At 36.2% G+C, this 18,380-nt stretch overlaps 1 protein-coding gene across 2 annotated transcripts in view; it reads right to left on the bottom strand.

Moving 5' to 3' along the window:
* Nucleotides 1-18,380, bottom strand: part of LOC115968055 (serine/threonine-protein kinase TOR) — a 90,881-nt gene that overhangs the window by 38,715 nt on the left and 33,786 nt on the right. For both annotated transcript variants that reach the window (XM_031087254.1, XM_031087255.1), the window contains 5 exons: nucleotides 18,176-18,338; nucleotides 6,988-7,112; nucleotides 6,834-6,886; nucleotides 5,462-5,585; nucleotides 5,154-5,342 (listed from right to left, as the gene is read on the bottom strand). In XM_031087254.1, the coding sequence (XP_030943114.1) occupies nucleotides 5,154-5,342; nucleotides 5,462-5,585; nucleotides 6,834-6,886; nucleotides 6,988-7,112; nucleotides 18,176-18,338 (654 nt within the window). The remainder of the gene's footprint in view (nucleotides 1-5,153; nucleotides 5,343-5,461; nucleotides 5,586-6,833; nucleotides 6,887-6,987; nucleotides 7,113-18,175; nucleotides 18,339-18,380) is intronic.

Here is an 18,380-nt window from a genome sequence, read left to right as displayed (position 1 = left end):
TGCTGTAGATAAATGTAAAAGTTAGCTGAAATAGTATAGTAAAACCCATAAATAGTACCAAAATATGCAATAAAACCCATAAATAGTAGCAAATAAAACTAATTATGCCAAACGGACACTTAAAGAAGGAAATTGTTATAATCCTAGTATCCCACATGAATTAAGTGTAAAATTAACCATGAGTATATAAGCTCTTGGGCACTCTCCCCTTGCAAGGGGATCTACAACTCAAGTCAGATAATACTTCTTGTACCGTTTTAAGGAGGGAAATTGTGATGATTCTAGTGTCTCACATGGATTAAGTGTAAGCTTAAACATGTGTATATAAACTTTTGGACACCCTCCCCTTACTCTAATACCAAATGATACAAACTCATGAGGAGAACCAAGGTTTTAAAAACCGGTACAGAGAAGAACCGGAAAAGGAGCTAATTATTGGTTTTCTGGTCGGACCCGATCGAATCGTGACGTCATAAATAATTTAATTAAAATATTAAAATAATTTTTTTTAAAATTTTAAATTTTAATATTTTATATTAAGAAAATATAAACAAAATAAAAAGTGTTTTTTTCCATACCACCTTTCTATTCTTGTCAGTAATAGTTCACAAAGAATAAACTATTTAGCATTTAAGCTTCAGCTTTTAGATTGTACAAACAATAGTATAACTTTAACTATCTATTTATTCAAGAAAAAAAAAAAAAAAAAAAAAAAACCTCAAAGTCAGATGACTTGACTAGTCACTGACTTATTACTCCTTTATAAATCCACTTTCCCACTCCACCCCTCCTAGCCACACGTTTACTCTTTCTTTAATTTTTTTTTTTTTTTTTCTCTAATACACGGTATACACCTTATAAAGCTAGCACTCCACTGCATACACTCCCCACTTTACTTACCATCAAAACACTATTTTTCCAGTCTTCTGTCCTCCACAAAATCTATATCTCCCTCTCTCTCTCTCTCTCTCTCTCTCAGGAAGTTAGAACTTAGATCTATTGCTTATCTCTACAATATCATCAGCGGTTCCTCTCTTCCTCACTAAAGATCTAACTCCAAGATGCTAATTTCAATGCCAAGCATGAACATTCAGTCATTTTCTCTCTCTCAAGCATAGCCAATCTTAAGACAAAAGACTTTATTGCAAAAATCTGTCCTCACCATCAGCAGATCCAAGAAAAAATAAGATTTTTACTGCAAAAAAAGCTCCATTGCAGATCTGTTTCAGCAATATTGCAAAACCGGTTCGACCTTTCCGGTTTCCGGTTCTCAAGTTGAACCAGCCGGTTTGCACTGTTTATCGGTTTTAAAGCTATTTCCGGTTTTTTGCTATAACCTGACCAGATTGAAGGCCGGTCCCTGATTGAACCAGTCAGACTAGCCGGTCCAGTCCGGTTTTTAAAACCATGAGTAGAACTCACCCTTGAAAACCGGCTTGTAAGGGGAGGGTGTCTAAGAACTTATATACGCATAGTTAAGCTTACACTTAATCCATGTGGGACATTAGGATCATAACATACCACCACGTTTTGCAGCTGACATTCACAACGGCTCACTCTATCGACACTGACCCATGATAGCCCTTTCTCTTTTTGGCTGCTCCACTCATCTATCAGTTATTTTAATCTAGCCTCTAGGTTGCCCCTCCAAGATCTAACCACAAAGCCGCAACTCATTTGATCCCATACTCAGTGAGCTATGTCCAATTACTCGATATGGTGGCTGGCTTTAATACCAAAGATACATGAACCCATGGATAGAACTCACCCTTGAAAACTGGCTTGCAAGGGAATGGTGCCCAAGAGCTTACATACATGTGGTTAAGGATACATAAATTCCATATGGGACACTAAGATCATAACATAAATACTTGAAAGTGTGGAAATAAAACAAGAAAAAAATATATAGACGACTAATCAGAAACAAAGTTATTAATTGGATGCTTGGTAACACGGGAACATGTACCTTTCTAGAAAGCAATGGGAAGTGCTTGAGTCAAGAGTAAATGGCAAATCAGCAGACTATAAGGATGGAGGAGGCAATGGAGCTATTGGACATATACGTCTAGTATATACTTGAAACGGAGATGAACCTTTGGAAGCAATGGCTCAGGATAAGTACAAGAATATGTGAGTAAGGTAATGGCTTTGGAGTCAAAAAAGGGATACACAACTCAAATTAATATTCCTCAAGAGAATTAGGACCAGATGATGTAGCAAGCAGTAAAAAGTGCATCACTCTAGGAATATATATGCAAGCTTAAACAACATCAAGGAGGCGTCTATTTTTGTGATCAGCAACACCATTTTGCTGTGGGGTGTGAGGACAAGTGGTCTGGTGTACAATACCTTTGTCAGAAAGATATGAAAGAAGCAAAAGATGTCAGATACATTAATTTTTTATTATTGGTAAATAAAAACTTCATTGAAAATAAAAAAGGGTTACAACAAAGAAAGCAGTTACCCAGGTACACAGAGTGTACAATGGGAAACAAGGAGTTATACAAAACTACATAAATCTAAAGAATCTCAACAAAGAAGATTTGGAAAGACCACTCATTGCGAGATCAAAATACTCAGATTTTCTAGCCAAATTGGGTTTGATTTCTGTGGAAAATCTGGAAAATTGACATTAATTCATAATGGTTGTTCGTTAAAATCATCAACAAAAGCAACAAAGTACTATAACCAATTGACACAACATGAAAATGTTAACCTATACATTCAAATTCAAATGTACTAGCTCAGATGGGTTGGAAACCTGACCAACAACTCTAGATGAAAAAAGAACAAAATATACCTAAAGTCCACCTCCTCTGTAATCACAGCCACCACGCACACTACGGCCACCCCAACTATTATGACCCCCTTGTGATCCGCCAAAACGACTACAAGAGGCAATTAGTGCAAAGAATTCACCAGAGTGGGTGTTCATGTCAGAAATAGCAAAGCACAAGACTCGGGAATAAATTTCATGAAGAAAGGAAAGATCAAAACTACACAAGAACTACGCATGGAACACCTTACACTCTGACTTCAAACCACTGAGAAAACAAACCGCCTCCATATCCTGATGTTGTTTCCCCATATGCAAGGTATCAGTCATGATACTGCTTCTCAATTGATTGCATACACCATACAAGAAACACTCTCAGACCCAGAGATAATGTGTTGCAAATTCTCCTAGATAACCTTCGCAGATCGAAGGTGCATCAAAGTAACCCAAATGTTAGGTTCAATACCACATAGCGTTCAAGACATGATCACATTATCCTTCTGATCCCAAAGACTTACAGAGGCAGCAGAGGTAGTTAAGCTGCTGGAGCCATTTGAGCTAGATGAATCACTTGTAGATGTAGACGATGATGGTTTGTAATATAAGAGGTGATCAAATAAGCCATTGCCTCTTAAAAAAAATCTGTCCTAATTCACCCAATAAATGTAGTTCTTATCATTGAACTTTATGGATGGCATGGAGAGTAAAATGTTACAAAATCAGCTCGAGTCTAGTAGTCATTACTCATTATGCAGACTACTAAATAGAAAATTCAAAAATTCAAGCAACTAAGTCGATAAAAGTCAAAAAACAACCTCAAAATACCAGAGAATGGGCTAAACCATTTGACATAGACTGAGAATTACACAAAACTGGCTGAAAAGTTTTTTGTATGAGCTGAAACACCCCTAACCACCCAACACTTGGTCTGTATCAGCAAAAATTGTACTGAACTAACCAGAAAACGTCCTGTACTGACCAAAATACCTCTTAACTGGCCAACGTACAATCTATACCAGTAGAAAACTGGCTGAACCAGGAAAATCCTGATGTGAACCGACTAGAAACCCAATAAATCAGTCTGATCCAAGAGTTCAGGTTGACCAGATCAAAATCATGTTGAATCGGATCATATCTGTCGGGTCAGGTGTTGGGTTAAACATTTACAGGGCCAGAATTGGACCAACTTGAAACTGGGCTGGATCTGGGCCCAAAAAGCTCAGGTTTACCAAAACAAATCAGAGGCTGAAACTGTGATTATAACAGAGGTCAAATGTTAAACCAGCTGAGGCTATCCTTGTCCAGAAAAGGAATAGCAAATATCATGAACCAAACAGAGAACTCCAATGAGCCATAACACTGGCAATGTTAAGAAACTACTATCCACTACCATGCCAGCACGAGCACAGGTCAATGACAACCAAAATACACATTCCTTCAACAAATCTCATCATAAACCACCATACTAGTGCCAGACATATTGAGAGCTACCAAAAACCACCTGGAACTGCCATGAACCTCCACCAATCTACCAAAAACCACCTTTAGACAGTGTAAACCTTCCATAAACAACACCCTATGCAACAAACACAGAAGCCATGCTCACAGCTCTGTTATTCCACTACCTGACCTAAAAGATAATAATGGTGTTGAAGAAAACAGCCCTCTAATGTCTTCTTAAACCTCCCAACATTATTCAAGCCAAGCCAATCAACAAGGCAACCCAAAGCATGAAAAGAAAAAGGAAATTGGAAGAACAAAGGAAAAGAAAAACAAAATAAGGAGAAAGGCAAAGACAATTGAACCAGAGATAAGAAAAAGTTCAGTCCTACTCTAATACCATGTTAGGAGCATAGAATTATTCCATCCTTCAGCCTCTACATTCCACTTATATAGGAGAGTTAGTTACAGAGGATAAGGATTATTCTGAAAATGAAAGCTTTTGGTTACACCTCATCAAGGACACTAAAAGAGTACATATATAACACAATGTTACTGCTCATACAAGCTTTCCAACAATAAGAAATCCAAGTGATAGGTTTTCTTATTTTCAGAAATTGAAACTAAAAGAGAGAAATTACTTCCAAAAATTTTTTTTTCCCATAAGTAATGAAGTTTTATTAATGAACAAATAAACGAATTATTTCCACAAATAGTTCCAGATCTTTCAAATGATCTTGTATTAGTAATTTCTATATTTACATTTAATTAAGAACTTAGTTAGCACCTAGTCTTTTTCCATGGCCACTGCCTGGCTTGCAAGATATTTTGACAACAGTGATGTACACCACAGCAGTAACATACATTACAAAGTGTGTATTAAAAAAAAAAAAAAAAAAGATGTATCTTTTGATGAGTATGCAAAGAAGAGACATACCTGATGGCCTCTGAGATGTTTCTGAACATCAGACCCATCCTCATAAGGGTCAATCTCCTTATTTTCTAATGGGTCACTAATAATCTCTACTGGAAGTCGTCGGCTTAATCTTTGGGAGACTGCCATACTCCCCAAGATCAACGGTTCACGTCTTTGTAAGCGCCCTTCAATTTCCTCAAATTCCTTATGCTGATGGAAAAAAAATAAATGTAGTTGAACTCTCCAAACGCAAAAGATGTGGATCAGATATAAAATTAAGATATTTATATAAAAAAAAAATATTTGCAAATTAGGAAGAGAAACAACACCCGCAAGCGATGTTTCAACAAAAGTTTATGTATCGATGGAATGAAAATGGTGAAGTCCTCCCCAAGGGCATGAGCCAGACAACAAAGAGCATCCACAGCATTCTTCCGGAGCTCATCATTCTTCCTGTAAATAAACAGCTTACAAAATTGAAGCATCATACTTGAGGTAACAAAAGACAAATGTTAGTTTTACTTTTACCAAAAAAGAAACACATCATGGTAAAGATGCCTGATTATCTTGAAGTTAAGTCAGAGATGCAGTTAGTAGAGAATTATTTAGCAACCTATATTAACTTAAAACCACACGTCCAGAAAGTTCAAAGGCAAATGATGCCAAAGATTCAGTGATAATAGAATCACCAAAGAGAGGAAAACACTCAAAGCCTAGAGCATTATTAAAATACTATCTCCAATTCTAACCATGCAGAATGATGAAATTTCAGTATTGAAAGGTTGAAAAGAAAGAAAAATTGATCACAACATCAGACCAGATAGAAGCATGCTGAGACCTGGATTGGCTGCAAATGAAGTAGAGAAGCTTTCTACAAAATGCACTGCCTTTGAAAAAGAATCAATAATTGAAACATTATCAAAAGAGAAATAAAAGAAAAAAGGACTTAATAGTCACATGTATGAATGGTGGAAATCGTTAACAATTTTAACTCTATTTAAAATTTCATGTCTGTGACTTCAATTATATTAATTTCCAGTCGTGAGCTTTTCTTTTCTTTTTTTGATAAAAATATTTCCTATAATTGAAACAATATGAAAAAAAAAATATATATATATATATATATATATAATTTCCAGCCCTTAATGAATCAATAATTGAAACATTATAAAAATAAAATAACCTTAACTGATGGTGATTCATTCTTACACAAAAGACAAAAAAGTGGAAAGAAAAAACAAATCACACAGGCATGCACAAATAAGGTTGGAATTAACATATATGACATGCCTGTAGTGATTCAACAAAGTCCTCATATTGAGGAAAGGGCATCATAATTCTAGCGCTTATTAAAAATTAATGCAAATCAAGTAAAACCAATTGCCAGAAGAAAACAAAAAGGAACCATGTCACACTCTCTGTGATGTTGTTTTTGCTCCTTTTTCTAGAATGAATTGATTTTCCATATACATAGTTTGCACCTAGTTATTAAAAATAAGTATCTCTAAAAAATTCAACTTATAGGTTTGCAAGAATGCCTTTTTTGTTTGATTTGATTCTGAAGGCAGTTAAATAAACCACGTGATCTCAGGATCTGACCCCTTCACATATTTTGTAGAATCATTTAGCTCTCAAACTGGGAAAAAAAAAAAAAAGGATGCTTCCAGTCCTTTTTATAATTTGAAATTAAGAGGCACTGACCCATCTAAAATCAGCTTCAAGTGATGCACAAGAGAAGATATGTGACCGGTAACCTGATGATAGAAAATAAAACATTATTGATAAAATAATCAACAAAAAATTTGGAAATACAATAAACAAAATAGCTACAGGTATATAACCACATGTAACCAACCTGCACACGAGGTATCAATCTTGTCAATGTTTTTATAGCAGCAGCTCTTATATCAACAGAAGCATCTACTTTAAACAAGCGAATAAGTGCAGGAAGAAGAAGATGCATATGTTCATCCAACGTCCCTACATTGCAAACCAGAAACCGGAAGTTCTTTAAATATTTCAACATCCAAAAAGCAGTTCCATAATTCTCACTATAATGTAATGTAAAATGGAAGACAGAGACTGAACCAATGCTCCCAGGCACTGAGGTTAAAAGCCTGAGATCGCATTTTTTTTCTGCAAGGTATCTACAAACTTGAGTACCACATTCATCGTTGGTTTTAGACTGCATAGACAGTAATTCTATAATTTTCATGATAGTTAGAACTCTTACTTGACTTACTAAGTAAGAATTCAGTGAAATCCTGCAACTTACTAAGGTCATTGAACAGCAACAACCAAGCCTTAGTCGCAAATTCGTTGGGGTTGGTTATGAATCCTCAACGGATTAGTCAAGCTCGGCAACATATATTCTTTTCCATTATTCTATACTATCCAAAATCATACTCTATGTTACTTTCCTAATTGGTATGTCCTTTTTTACAACTTCTACTAATGTTATTTTTTGTCTTCCTCTATTGTTTTTCATTCCCCCAACTTGAACCAAGTCACTCTTTCTCACCAGCATATTAGTCAAAGCATATTACTTATCAACCAAAAAAGAAAAAAAAAAAAAAAAAAAAAACAATTCATTCATAGCGTATTAATTGCTCTACTCTAAACATAACCAAACCATATCAAGTGACTCTCTCTCATCTTTTCATCAATAAGTGACATCCTCAGCTTTTAGCAAATTGACTATGTTTTTGATAAGTGAGAAAATAATTTATTAGAAAGAAAATACGCTCAAACACAAGTGCCCTTAAAGAATTACAAACGGATACTCATTTCTAGACTTGGCAAAACGGGCAAGACGGGTCGAGGCGGGTCAATCAGGTTTGCGGGTCAACCAGGTCACAGGTCAAAACATGTCATTTTTAAACGGGTCAATCGGGTTGTGGGTCACGGGTCAAGTCAGGTTGTGAGTCAGGTTGAGTTTACCCAAATTTTTCAAACAAGTTTTTTTTTTTTTTTTTGAAATAGATGGAATCTGTTAATTGTTTATGAGTTCCTTAACTATGATTAGATTCTCTTTGGTGATATTGTTACCAATTACCACTAAACACTTGACTTGATACCCAAATTTGGTGCAACTCTTTTTCCAGATTTCTAAAAGCTAATCTTGGTATAATTTTTGATCTGTTTAAAGTAAGAAGAGAAAATGAAGGTGGCAAGTAAAGAATAACAAACTATAATGGAGTACATAACATATTAAGTAAAGAAGAATATGTAAATATTTTATAAGAATTACACCTCAATCTCAATCTACTCAACGTTGGTAAACGTGGCAAAACAGGCGGGTCGGGTCTAGTCAATCGGGTCGCAGGTCAAAACGGGTCATTTTTAAACGGGTCAATCAGGTTGCGGGTCAAACAGGTCGCGTCAAAAAATTATGACCTATTTTGCCATGTCTACTCATTTCCCCCCAATCATAGTACAATGTTCAAACAAAGATCTCAAAAAAAATTTCATTTGAATCCTATCTTCTATGTATGTCCACTTAACCATCTTAAAAATCTCTTTCAAGCTACACTCATTTTATGAATATTTTACTTCTTAACATCCCAACATTCCAGTACGATAGAGCATAGCTGGTCTTATAGAAATCTTGTAAATTTTTTTCCTTTAACTCAATAGGTATTTTATGATCACAAAACACTCTTAATGCACTTCTCCACTTCACCCATCCAACTCTCTTCAATCTCTTCATCTTTATGAATTATCCATCCATGATATTGACCATCAAATCTTACCATTTATTCATCTTTGTTTCAAATTCCATGTACTCTGATTTAGTCCTACTTAATTAAAAGCCTTCAAATTCTAGTGTCTAACCAAATTTTTAACTTAGCATTAACTCCACCTCTAGTTTCATCCACTAAAACTATAACATCTATAAAAAGCATAAACCAAGGGACTACCTCTTTAATCAATTAAGTGAGCTCATCCATCACTAATACAGAAGGATACGGACTTAAAGTTAATCCTTGATGCAAACCTATAATAATAAGAAACTCACTTGTGATGCCTCCTCTTGTTCTCACACTAGTGACAACTCTATCATACATATCCTCAATCAATATAATATACCTTAGAAGAACTCCTTCCTTTTGCAAACCCACCGCATAACCTCACCAAGTGTCACAGGGTCAATTTTTCACTCAAATTTTCTTCCTGTGATGGCCCTAAGTCCCTGACTTAAGCTCGGCCAACACCACAATGCAAGAACACACTTAGAACAAATTTGTTAGGGACAATCACTCACACAACACACACTATGTTTACAAGGAAACACCCCCAACCTTTATTACTTAACCTTTATTACTTAATCTCAAGTACAAAGGAAACCCTTACAAGCCTAGAGAAATACACAGAATTCTCTCTAAGGCAAAGTACACCCTGCTATTGACACCCCTAACAGCATAAGGGTCATATACACAAAAATAACTGCAATGGCAATTACTGCCAAGTAACTGTCTGGGTCTTGGACAAGCTACCACTTGAGTCTGACTTAAGACACCATCAACTGATACTGTCTTAGTTCATTCTCCACGTTTTCAGCCCCTACACAGCAGACCTAAAGATCTAGAAAACCAGAAACTGCTTGGTAACTGCCACTACACATCAGCACATGCATAGCCCTACCTTGCATAGAAGCCACCAAGCCCACACACAAGCAGCCAGCCACTAAGCCAACAATGCCATGCACCAGCACTCAAGGGTCGATACCACCTGCTATCACCCATCTTGAAACTAACTATACCCACCATGGCCCTATTTTGCCATGGCCTTAGGGCATCATATGGAGCAAGGCGCCTCCACGTGCTGCCCCTATACACTGTTCATTGATCCAACTCAGGTTGGGGGACCGAGAATGTCCCCCTTAAAGAGCACTTAGGAGAATTACGAATCTGGCATGAGAAACCATCAATGTGTTGAAGAGACATAAAGCCATGTGATTGGCCTAGTGCCGCCCAAGCACCATTCTTTTTCATGCCATTATCAACAACAAGGAAAGCTCCTAACACCAAGGGACCTATCCTATTATTTCTCTAGGCCATAGTAGAATGTATTTCTCATTTCTATAGGTAGCTTTATTCTGAAACTGTATTTCACAGACCTGTTTTAGATGATGTGGAATTCTCTAGAATCTCTGAGGAAGATGCTTGTTGGTTTTTTTTTTTTTATATAAGTAATAAAAATATATTAAAAGAAGAAGGGTGTCACCTGAGTATACAGGAAGTATCCATCAAGGAAAAAAAACAAATCAAGTGCATAAAGTACAAAAGTCCATGAAACTATGGACTGAAGAAAAAGAACAAAAGCCTAACACTGCAACCCAATCCGGAAGAGTTTTAAGGAAGAAGAGTTTAAGATCTGAAACTAATCTCTCTAAATCCTCAAAATGTCGGTTATTCCACTCCCGCCAAATGCACCACATCAAAAATGGGGGCACAGCCATCCAAATAGCAGCATTCCAATGCCTCCTAAACTTTCCTTGCACACAAGCCAACAGCTCCACAACTGTTTTCGAAATAACCCAGTGAATGCCAAAGAAAGTAAACACCATAGACTACAAATCAAAAGCAATAGGGTAATGGATAAGGAGGTAGTCTACTGATTCCCCATTTCTTTTACACATACAACACCAATCCAAAATCAAAATCTTCCGTTTCCTAAGACTATCAATAGTCAGAATATTCCCCAAAGCTACAAACCAAACAAAAAAAGTAACACTAGAAGGGACCTTAGACTTCCAAATAGTCTTCCAAGGGAAAGACTGATCGAAACTTTTGGTCAAAACTTGATAATAAGAACGAACAGCAAAACCTCTTCCCATAGCAAGTTTCCAACACATCTTATCGTCCCCAACTCCTCTCAAAGAAGCTCCATAAATTCTAGACATTAAACTATAAAAGGATTCCAATTCCCAATCTTCACTGTATCTTCTAAAATTTAGCTCACAAAAAAGAACACCATTTGGGAAGATGCTTGCGGTTAGATAGGCCTTTTGATGAGATGAGGTATTTCGGGTGATTAATGGCTTCAAAGGTGATAAGGCTCCTGGTCCAGATGGTTTTTCCATGGCTTTCTTCCAATCTTGTTGGAGTGTTGTGAAGAATGAGATTATGGAAGTTTTTCAGAATTTTCATACTCAAGCTATGTTCGAAAAGAGTCTTAATGCTTCATTTCTTGCCCTTATTCCTGAAAATGTTGATGCTGTGGAGATCAAGGATTTCTGGCCAATTAGTTTAGTTGATGAGATTTATAAGATTATTTCAAAGGTGTTGGCTAATCGGTTTCGAAAAGTGGCATATGGACTTATTTCAGATTCACAAACTGCATTTGTGAAAGGTTGACAAATTTTGGATTCCGTTTTAATTGCTTTTGAATGCATTGATAGTAGATTGAAGACAGGGATTCCAAGGGTGTTGTGTAAGTTGGATGTGGAGAAGGCATATGACCATGTGAGTTGGGGTTTTCATACGTATATGTCGCAGTGATGTGAGTTTTCAAATAAGTGAAGAAAATGGATTATGTGTTACATTTCTATGGTTAAATTTTCCATTTTTGATTAATGGGAGTTCTTTGGATTTTTTTGGAAACACTAGGGGGATTAGGCAAGGGATCCTCTCTCTCCGTTGCTCTTTGATGTTGTTATGGAGACCTTGAACTACATGTTGGATGTGGATGCATTTGTGGGGCAATTTTCGGGCTTCTCTGTAGGTTCTTCACCCAGTATTTCGTTGATGGTGTCTCATCTTTTATTTGTAGATGACACTCTTATTTTTTACAATGCTGGCCCTAATGAATTAGCTACTTTGAAGGTGATTCTGACTAGACTTAAGGAAGTATTAGGTTTAAGAATTAATTTGGAGAAATCAGAGTTGGTTCTAGTTGGAGAGGTACATAATTTGGATGTGTTGGTGGGGTTGTTGGGTTGTAGGCACTCTTCACTTCCTTTGAAATATTTGGGACCTCCTTTGGGCACTAAATTCAAGAAACTGTCAATCTAGAATCCTATTTTAGAAAAGATGGGGCGAAGATTAGCAAGTTGGAAGAGGCTATATTTATCTAAGGGGGACAAGGTTACTCTTATTAAAAGTACCCTCTCCTCCTTATTAAAAGTACCCTCTCCCCCTTAGCAACCTTCCCAGGTATAGGAAGAATGGAAAGGAACTGTCAATCTCTCTATACTTTTCTTTGGAGGTTGATGTGGCAATCAAAGGTTCCTCCAAGGGTGGCTTTCTTTTCACGGTTAGCTTCTTTAGGTAAGATTCTTACAATTGATAACCTTCACAAAAGGCATATTATCATTCTTGATTGGCGTTACATGTGTAAAAGGTGTGGGGAGTCGATGGATCATCTTCTTCTTCATTGCCCTATAGCTTTTGAGATGTGGTCCTTGTGTTTGTTTGGACTTCAATGGGTTATGCCTCTTTGAGGTAATCAAGTTGTTTTGAGTCTTAGCAAGGTAAATTCAAGCAACATCGCAATATAGATTTTTGGAGACTTATGCCACATTATTTGATGTGGTGTATTTGGAGCGAAAGGAATGCTAGATACTTTGAGGGATGCGAATGGTCATTGCTAGAGATTGAGTCTTTTTTCTTACATACTCTCCTTGATTGGAGTATAAATTTGTCGCATTGTTCTTGTTTTTCCCATTTTGCTTGATCATCGTAATTTTGGTTCTTGATTTCCCCCACAGTACATCCCCAATGTACTCGGGTTGGCTATTTTTTTATTAATAAAATTTTTTGTTATCTATCAAAAAACAAATAAAAAACCAAATAAAGCCCTTTACAGGCCTCTCTATATTTTTCCATTAGATGTCTAAGCAAGAAAATAGCTTCCATGGTAAATTGTCCCAGCATAAAACCAAATTTATTCATTGATATATTTTTTTTTTCATGTCTTAACCTATGTTCAATCACTCTCTTAAAGTTTCATGGTGTTACTCATAAGTTCAATTCCACGGTAATTTGTACGGTTTTGAATATCCCTCTTGTTCTTGTAAATGGGTATTATACTACTTCTCCTCCAATCACTAGGCATTTTGTAAACACTTGAGATCTTATTAAAAAGGTTTGTCAACCAACATGCTCCCACATCATCAAAGCACTTCCATATCTGGTCCACAGCATATCCATTTCTCATCCTCCTTAATGCGTCTTTTACCACGATCATTCTAATCCTTTGAATAGATCTATTGTTTCTATCCTCTATCGGGTTACTCCATTCTTTTGTATCATTTCAATTAAAAAGTTTATCACAATAACCTTTCCATCTCTCTTTAATTTACTCCTCTTTGACTAACATTCTTTGATCTTCATCTTTAAAGCAATGGGCATTTTTTTTTTTCTGATAAGTAATAAAAATATATTATTAAAAGAAGAAAAGTGCAACTGGAGTATACAAGAAGGTATACATCAGGACCAAGTACAAATCAAGAGCATAAAGTACAAAAGTCCAAAAATCCATGAACAGAAAATAAATCATGAGCTGAAGTGAAAGAATGACATCCTAACACTGCAACCCAATCCAGAAGTAGGGATAGCAATGGGGCAGGGTGGGGCCGATGGATAGGGTCTTCGTCCCCGTTCCGCATGGTTTTGTCTTGCCCTATCCCCGCCCCGCCCCGTATAACGGAGAAAACTTTCTCACCCCATCCCCGCCCCTTGGGGCCCCGCGAAGCCTCGCTCCACCCCGTAAAACTCTACTTTTTTGTTAATTTTCCCTATAACTAGTACAATTTTTTTAATGAAGACTATTTCATTAATAAAAATATACTTGAAATTACAATTAAATTTATCCCATAAAATCAAATCAATTTTTAGAAAAAATTGAATAATATATCCAAGTGTTTAACAATACAATCACAAAAAAAATATCATAGTATAACACATAACAAAATAAAGGCAAAGAACTACATTGGGTAGAATAAAATAAGCTAATATTGATATGTTTGTTAATAGTAGGGTTATTGAGTATGAAAAATTTACAATTATAACCCTTAACAATGTGAGGCGGGGATGGGGAGGGGTGGGGCAGTGTGGGTCTAAAAAGTCTAAACCCATTCCCGTCCTGCCCCATGGTGCAGGGCTAAAATCTTGCCCCATCCCCGCCCTACCAACTTTGCAGGGTGAGGAAAACTCATGCAGGGCAAAGCGGAAAGGGGTAGGTTAAGCGGAGCGGGATAAAATTGTCATCCTTATCCAGAAGAGTCCTGAAGAAGAAAAGTTTGAAATCTAAAACTGTTTTCTCCAAGTCCTCAAAATGCCGGTTATTCCTCTTCCCGCCAAAATGGGCATTATTCAAGTCTCCTGCTTTCTCCAAGTCCTCAAAATGGGCATTATTCAAGTCTCTTGTTTTAATTTCCCTTGTCTTAGCAAGTTTATAAATAATTTTTTCTCCCTCCTCCAACTTGCTATATAATTTATTATACGCCTTCCATTTACCCTCTTGTACAACCTTTTTTGCTTCCCTCTTTGCCACCTTATAATTGACTAATTGTCATAAACAGCATTGTCTATACGTCCCTTTTTTTGGGGGGTAAGTAATGAAAAGCTTTAATGAGTTTTTATTATGAATAAATAAAATTTTATTAATAAAAAAGAGCCCCTTAATACACAATAAATATACTAAGAAAGTAACAACATCAAGAAAAAGAACAACAATCAATTAATGCAAGCAAAGTAAAGGAGAAATTGGTAGGTAACACAGCCAAAGATAAAGAGACAGAAAATAAGGAACCACATCTCAGTAGCATAATTTTTTTTGATAGGTACATCTCAGTAGCATAATCACAATAAAGAAACAAATGACCAACAGTCTTCCCAGCCTTCTTACACATGTAACACCACTTAATCACACAAACTTTATTACAGCAAAGATTATCAATAGTGAGAATCCTACCCAACCGAAGCAGCAGTCCAATTAAAAAAGGCAACCCTGAGCGGAACTTTGACCATCCAAACGCTATTCCATAGAAAAGACTTGACACCTTCATTGGTAAGAACTCTGTAAAAAGACTTAACTTCCAATAAACAACCCTTAGTCTGCCACTGATACAAAATATTCCACGTCCCTCTTGATCTTTATTGAGTATAGAAGTTCCATAAAGTAACATCCCAAATCATGGAACCATCTTTCCAACTCAATTAGTCCACCATAGTAGCCCCCTTATCATAAGCAAAGCTAAATAGAGTTGGGAATGCATCCTTTAGAACCCCATCCCCACACAACCAATCTAGCCAAAAACAAACATTGGTTCCTTTCCCAACTGAAAATGACACAAACCTGGCAAAATAATTCCATCCCGAATGAATATACTTCCATAAACAGATTCCATATCCACCTCTGTCCTCTTTTGAACACCATCCACCCCAAACAATACTGTACTTACACTCCACTACTTTCCTCCAAGAAGCATCCCTCTCTAGGCAGGCTTCTATAGCTCTCTCTTCAATCTAATTGCTGCTTGAATCTCCTTATTCCACCAACAAGTCTCCTTAGTCGGTTGCCCACATTGTGTAGATTCTCCAAAAATGTCTTTAGCCACTTTTTTAATACAATTAGTCATTTAATTCCACATCTTATCAACATCTCCATCTAAATTCCAATTGCCTTCTATGATCATTTTATCTTTAAACACATCATTTCATTCCACATCTTATCAACATCTGTCCAAGTTCCAATTGCCTTCTTTGATCATTTTATCTTTAAACACATCTTGTTTCTTATCCTTCAAAACCCATCACCTGATCCTTGGGTTTCTTTGTGTAATACCTCTTCTTTTCCATCTTCTAATACATATATCTATTACCACCAATATTTTTTTATATGTATTATGTACATAATTTCATTGAAAATCTTAAAAGTGCTACCAAGGTACACAGTCTATATACACACATAGAAGCACAAAAAGAAAAACAAATAAGCAAAGAAAGAAACAGATATCTAGCACCACCCCATGTTGAAAGGTTACGCTCTCTCCTGATGATGTTTTAGATGTAGAGACAATGCTCAAGCATTAATTTGGGATGTTTCGGATCATGGAGAGCTCTCTGGGACCTTGCTTGGTCATAATAAAGTTATATCGAGTCTTATTCTGTTGTTCATTAGCTGCTGGATCACTTTTAATTAAGTTCTACTAGAATAAGGGCAATTCAGTAGTTTCCAGAAATTTGGAAGGGGCCTTGGCTGTACCAAAGACCCTTGAATCTTATTTTCTGTTTTGAGTCCTTTTTTGTTTGTTATAATCCTAGTCATTCTAGTAATATGTTATTTAGAGTCCTAGTCCTTCTATGGAAAGCATTTGACAATAGCCTATATAAAGGATTTATTGTAGTCAATAATATTCATGGTGAGATGATTCTAATAAAATTCCAGCAGCTTATTTCAAGCTTTGAGGGTGCGATTGCCTTCTCCTACTTAAGTGTGATTGCTTAGGAAAACCTGGCTGTGATTGCCTAGTTTTTTATTTATCATGTATTCTATTCTATCCCCAATTCCAACCCCAAACAAATTCAATCTTTTCTAAAACATCAATCCTTATTCAAGAACTCATCAAGAAATCTATATTGTAGTGCTGAATTCTTAAAGATCCTATGTCACAAAGTGTTTATGCTCCTCCAAATCATTGTATCTACTATTCCCATTAGTTTCCTAGTTAAAGACCCTATATTCTAGGTGCCTATACGAATCCTATTATCTTGGACTAAATTCGTTACCCACACCCTTTCATAAAAGTGTGGGAACTCTTGCCCATTTTTTACCATACCTTAGCACCTATGTAGCATGTTGCTAATAGGGAATTCCCTAACCTTTTTTTTTTCCTATAGGTAATATGAGTACCATTATTGATGAATTAAATATTAAAAAAAAAAAAACATACAAAATGTTCATGAGAATGAACAGCAGCAAATCACAAACAGAAGACAGATAGAACAGCAAACAGGAAACTTTTTTTTTTGATAAGTAAGAAAGATATATATTAATAGCTACCTCATGAAAACACAAAGCAGAACAGAGAATACAGAGAAGGAAAACAAACAAAAAGAGAGAAAAACTGTAGAAGAGAAGAACAATCTATAAAACCCCAGCACCGAGACCAATCAAAAAGGCTACGCTGACACAGGCCTTTTAACTCAACCAAAGACTTCTCAAAATTTTCAAAGGAAGGACAATTTCATTCCATCCAAATAGTCCACATCAAACAACCTGGAATTAAATTCCAGATATCTGAATTATACTTCCCAAGCCAATGACTCCAACAAAATAATACTTCCACCACAGAGCCAGGCAAGACCCACTAAATACCGAAAGCCTAAAGCATAAAAACCCATAAAGAATACGCTACGTGATAGTGAAGGAGATGATCCACAAATTCCCCACTGCACCGGCACATGCAACAATGATTTGCCAAAGAGTGACCCCTCCTTAGCATAAGATTGTCCAAAGTAAGGATTGCTCATGTCCATACAAAAAAAAAAAAAAAAAAAAAAAAAAAAAAAAAAAAAACCTAGGTTATATGACACAAAGTATAGACACGAGCTAAATTACTAAGGGTCTGTTTGGATAGAACTTATTTTGCTGAAACTGAAAACTGAAAACACTGTAGCAAAATAATTTTTAAACGTGTAAATAGTACCGTGGGACTCATTTTTAATGAAAAAGTTGATAAAAAATGGAGTTTGTGGGACCCGTGAACAGTGCATAAGTGCACTGTTCACAAAAGACCAGGTCAACAGTTGTGGCTGAAAAAAAAAAAAAAAATAGACGCAGCACGTTTAAGTGCTATCCAAACCAACACTAAGTTCATTGAACCAACACAAGTGACAAATTTGTTGTCCGTATTGGCCCTGTTTTCAGTTTGTTAACCATTTTAACTGTAATTCAATATATTTAGTACATATGCCATAAGTTTCTTGTTCATCTTACAAGCTCTCTTACTTTTGCCCGTGCATTACATAGCCATTTTTTGGTAATAATATTTCAAATAACAATGCACATGACATTCAAAAATGAATAGCACTAACCGCCAAATATTTCAAGTGTATGGAGGATATCAGGAACATAGGTGTAGTCATTAAACCGTTCTGCATCACTTAGAACTTGGATACAACCTGGAAGAATGAAATGGAGATGCATTCTAAATTCATCATTGAGGGCCAAGCAAAGCTGTTCCACTAGGTGCAGAACCTGATCAAAGACTTCTTTATATAATAGCCATAAATAAAATAA

This window comes from Quercus lobata, chromosome 11 (assembly GCF_001633185.2).
Source record: "Quercus lobata isolate SW786 chromosome 11, ValleyOak3.0 Primary Assembly, whole genome shotgun sequence".
Classification (NCBI taxonomy): Eukaryota; Viridiplantae; Streptophyta; class Magnoliopsida; order Fagales; family Fagaceae; genus Quercus; species Quercus lobata.
The sequence above is the reverse complement of the archived record's forward strand: the minus strand, read 5'-3'. Positions and strand labels throughout refer to the sequence as shown.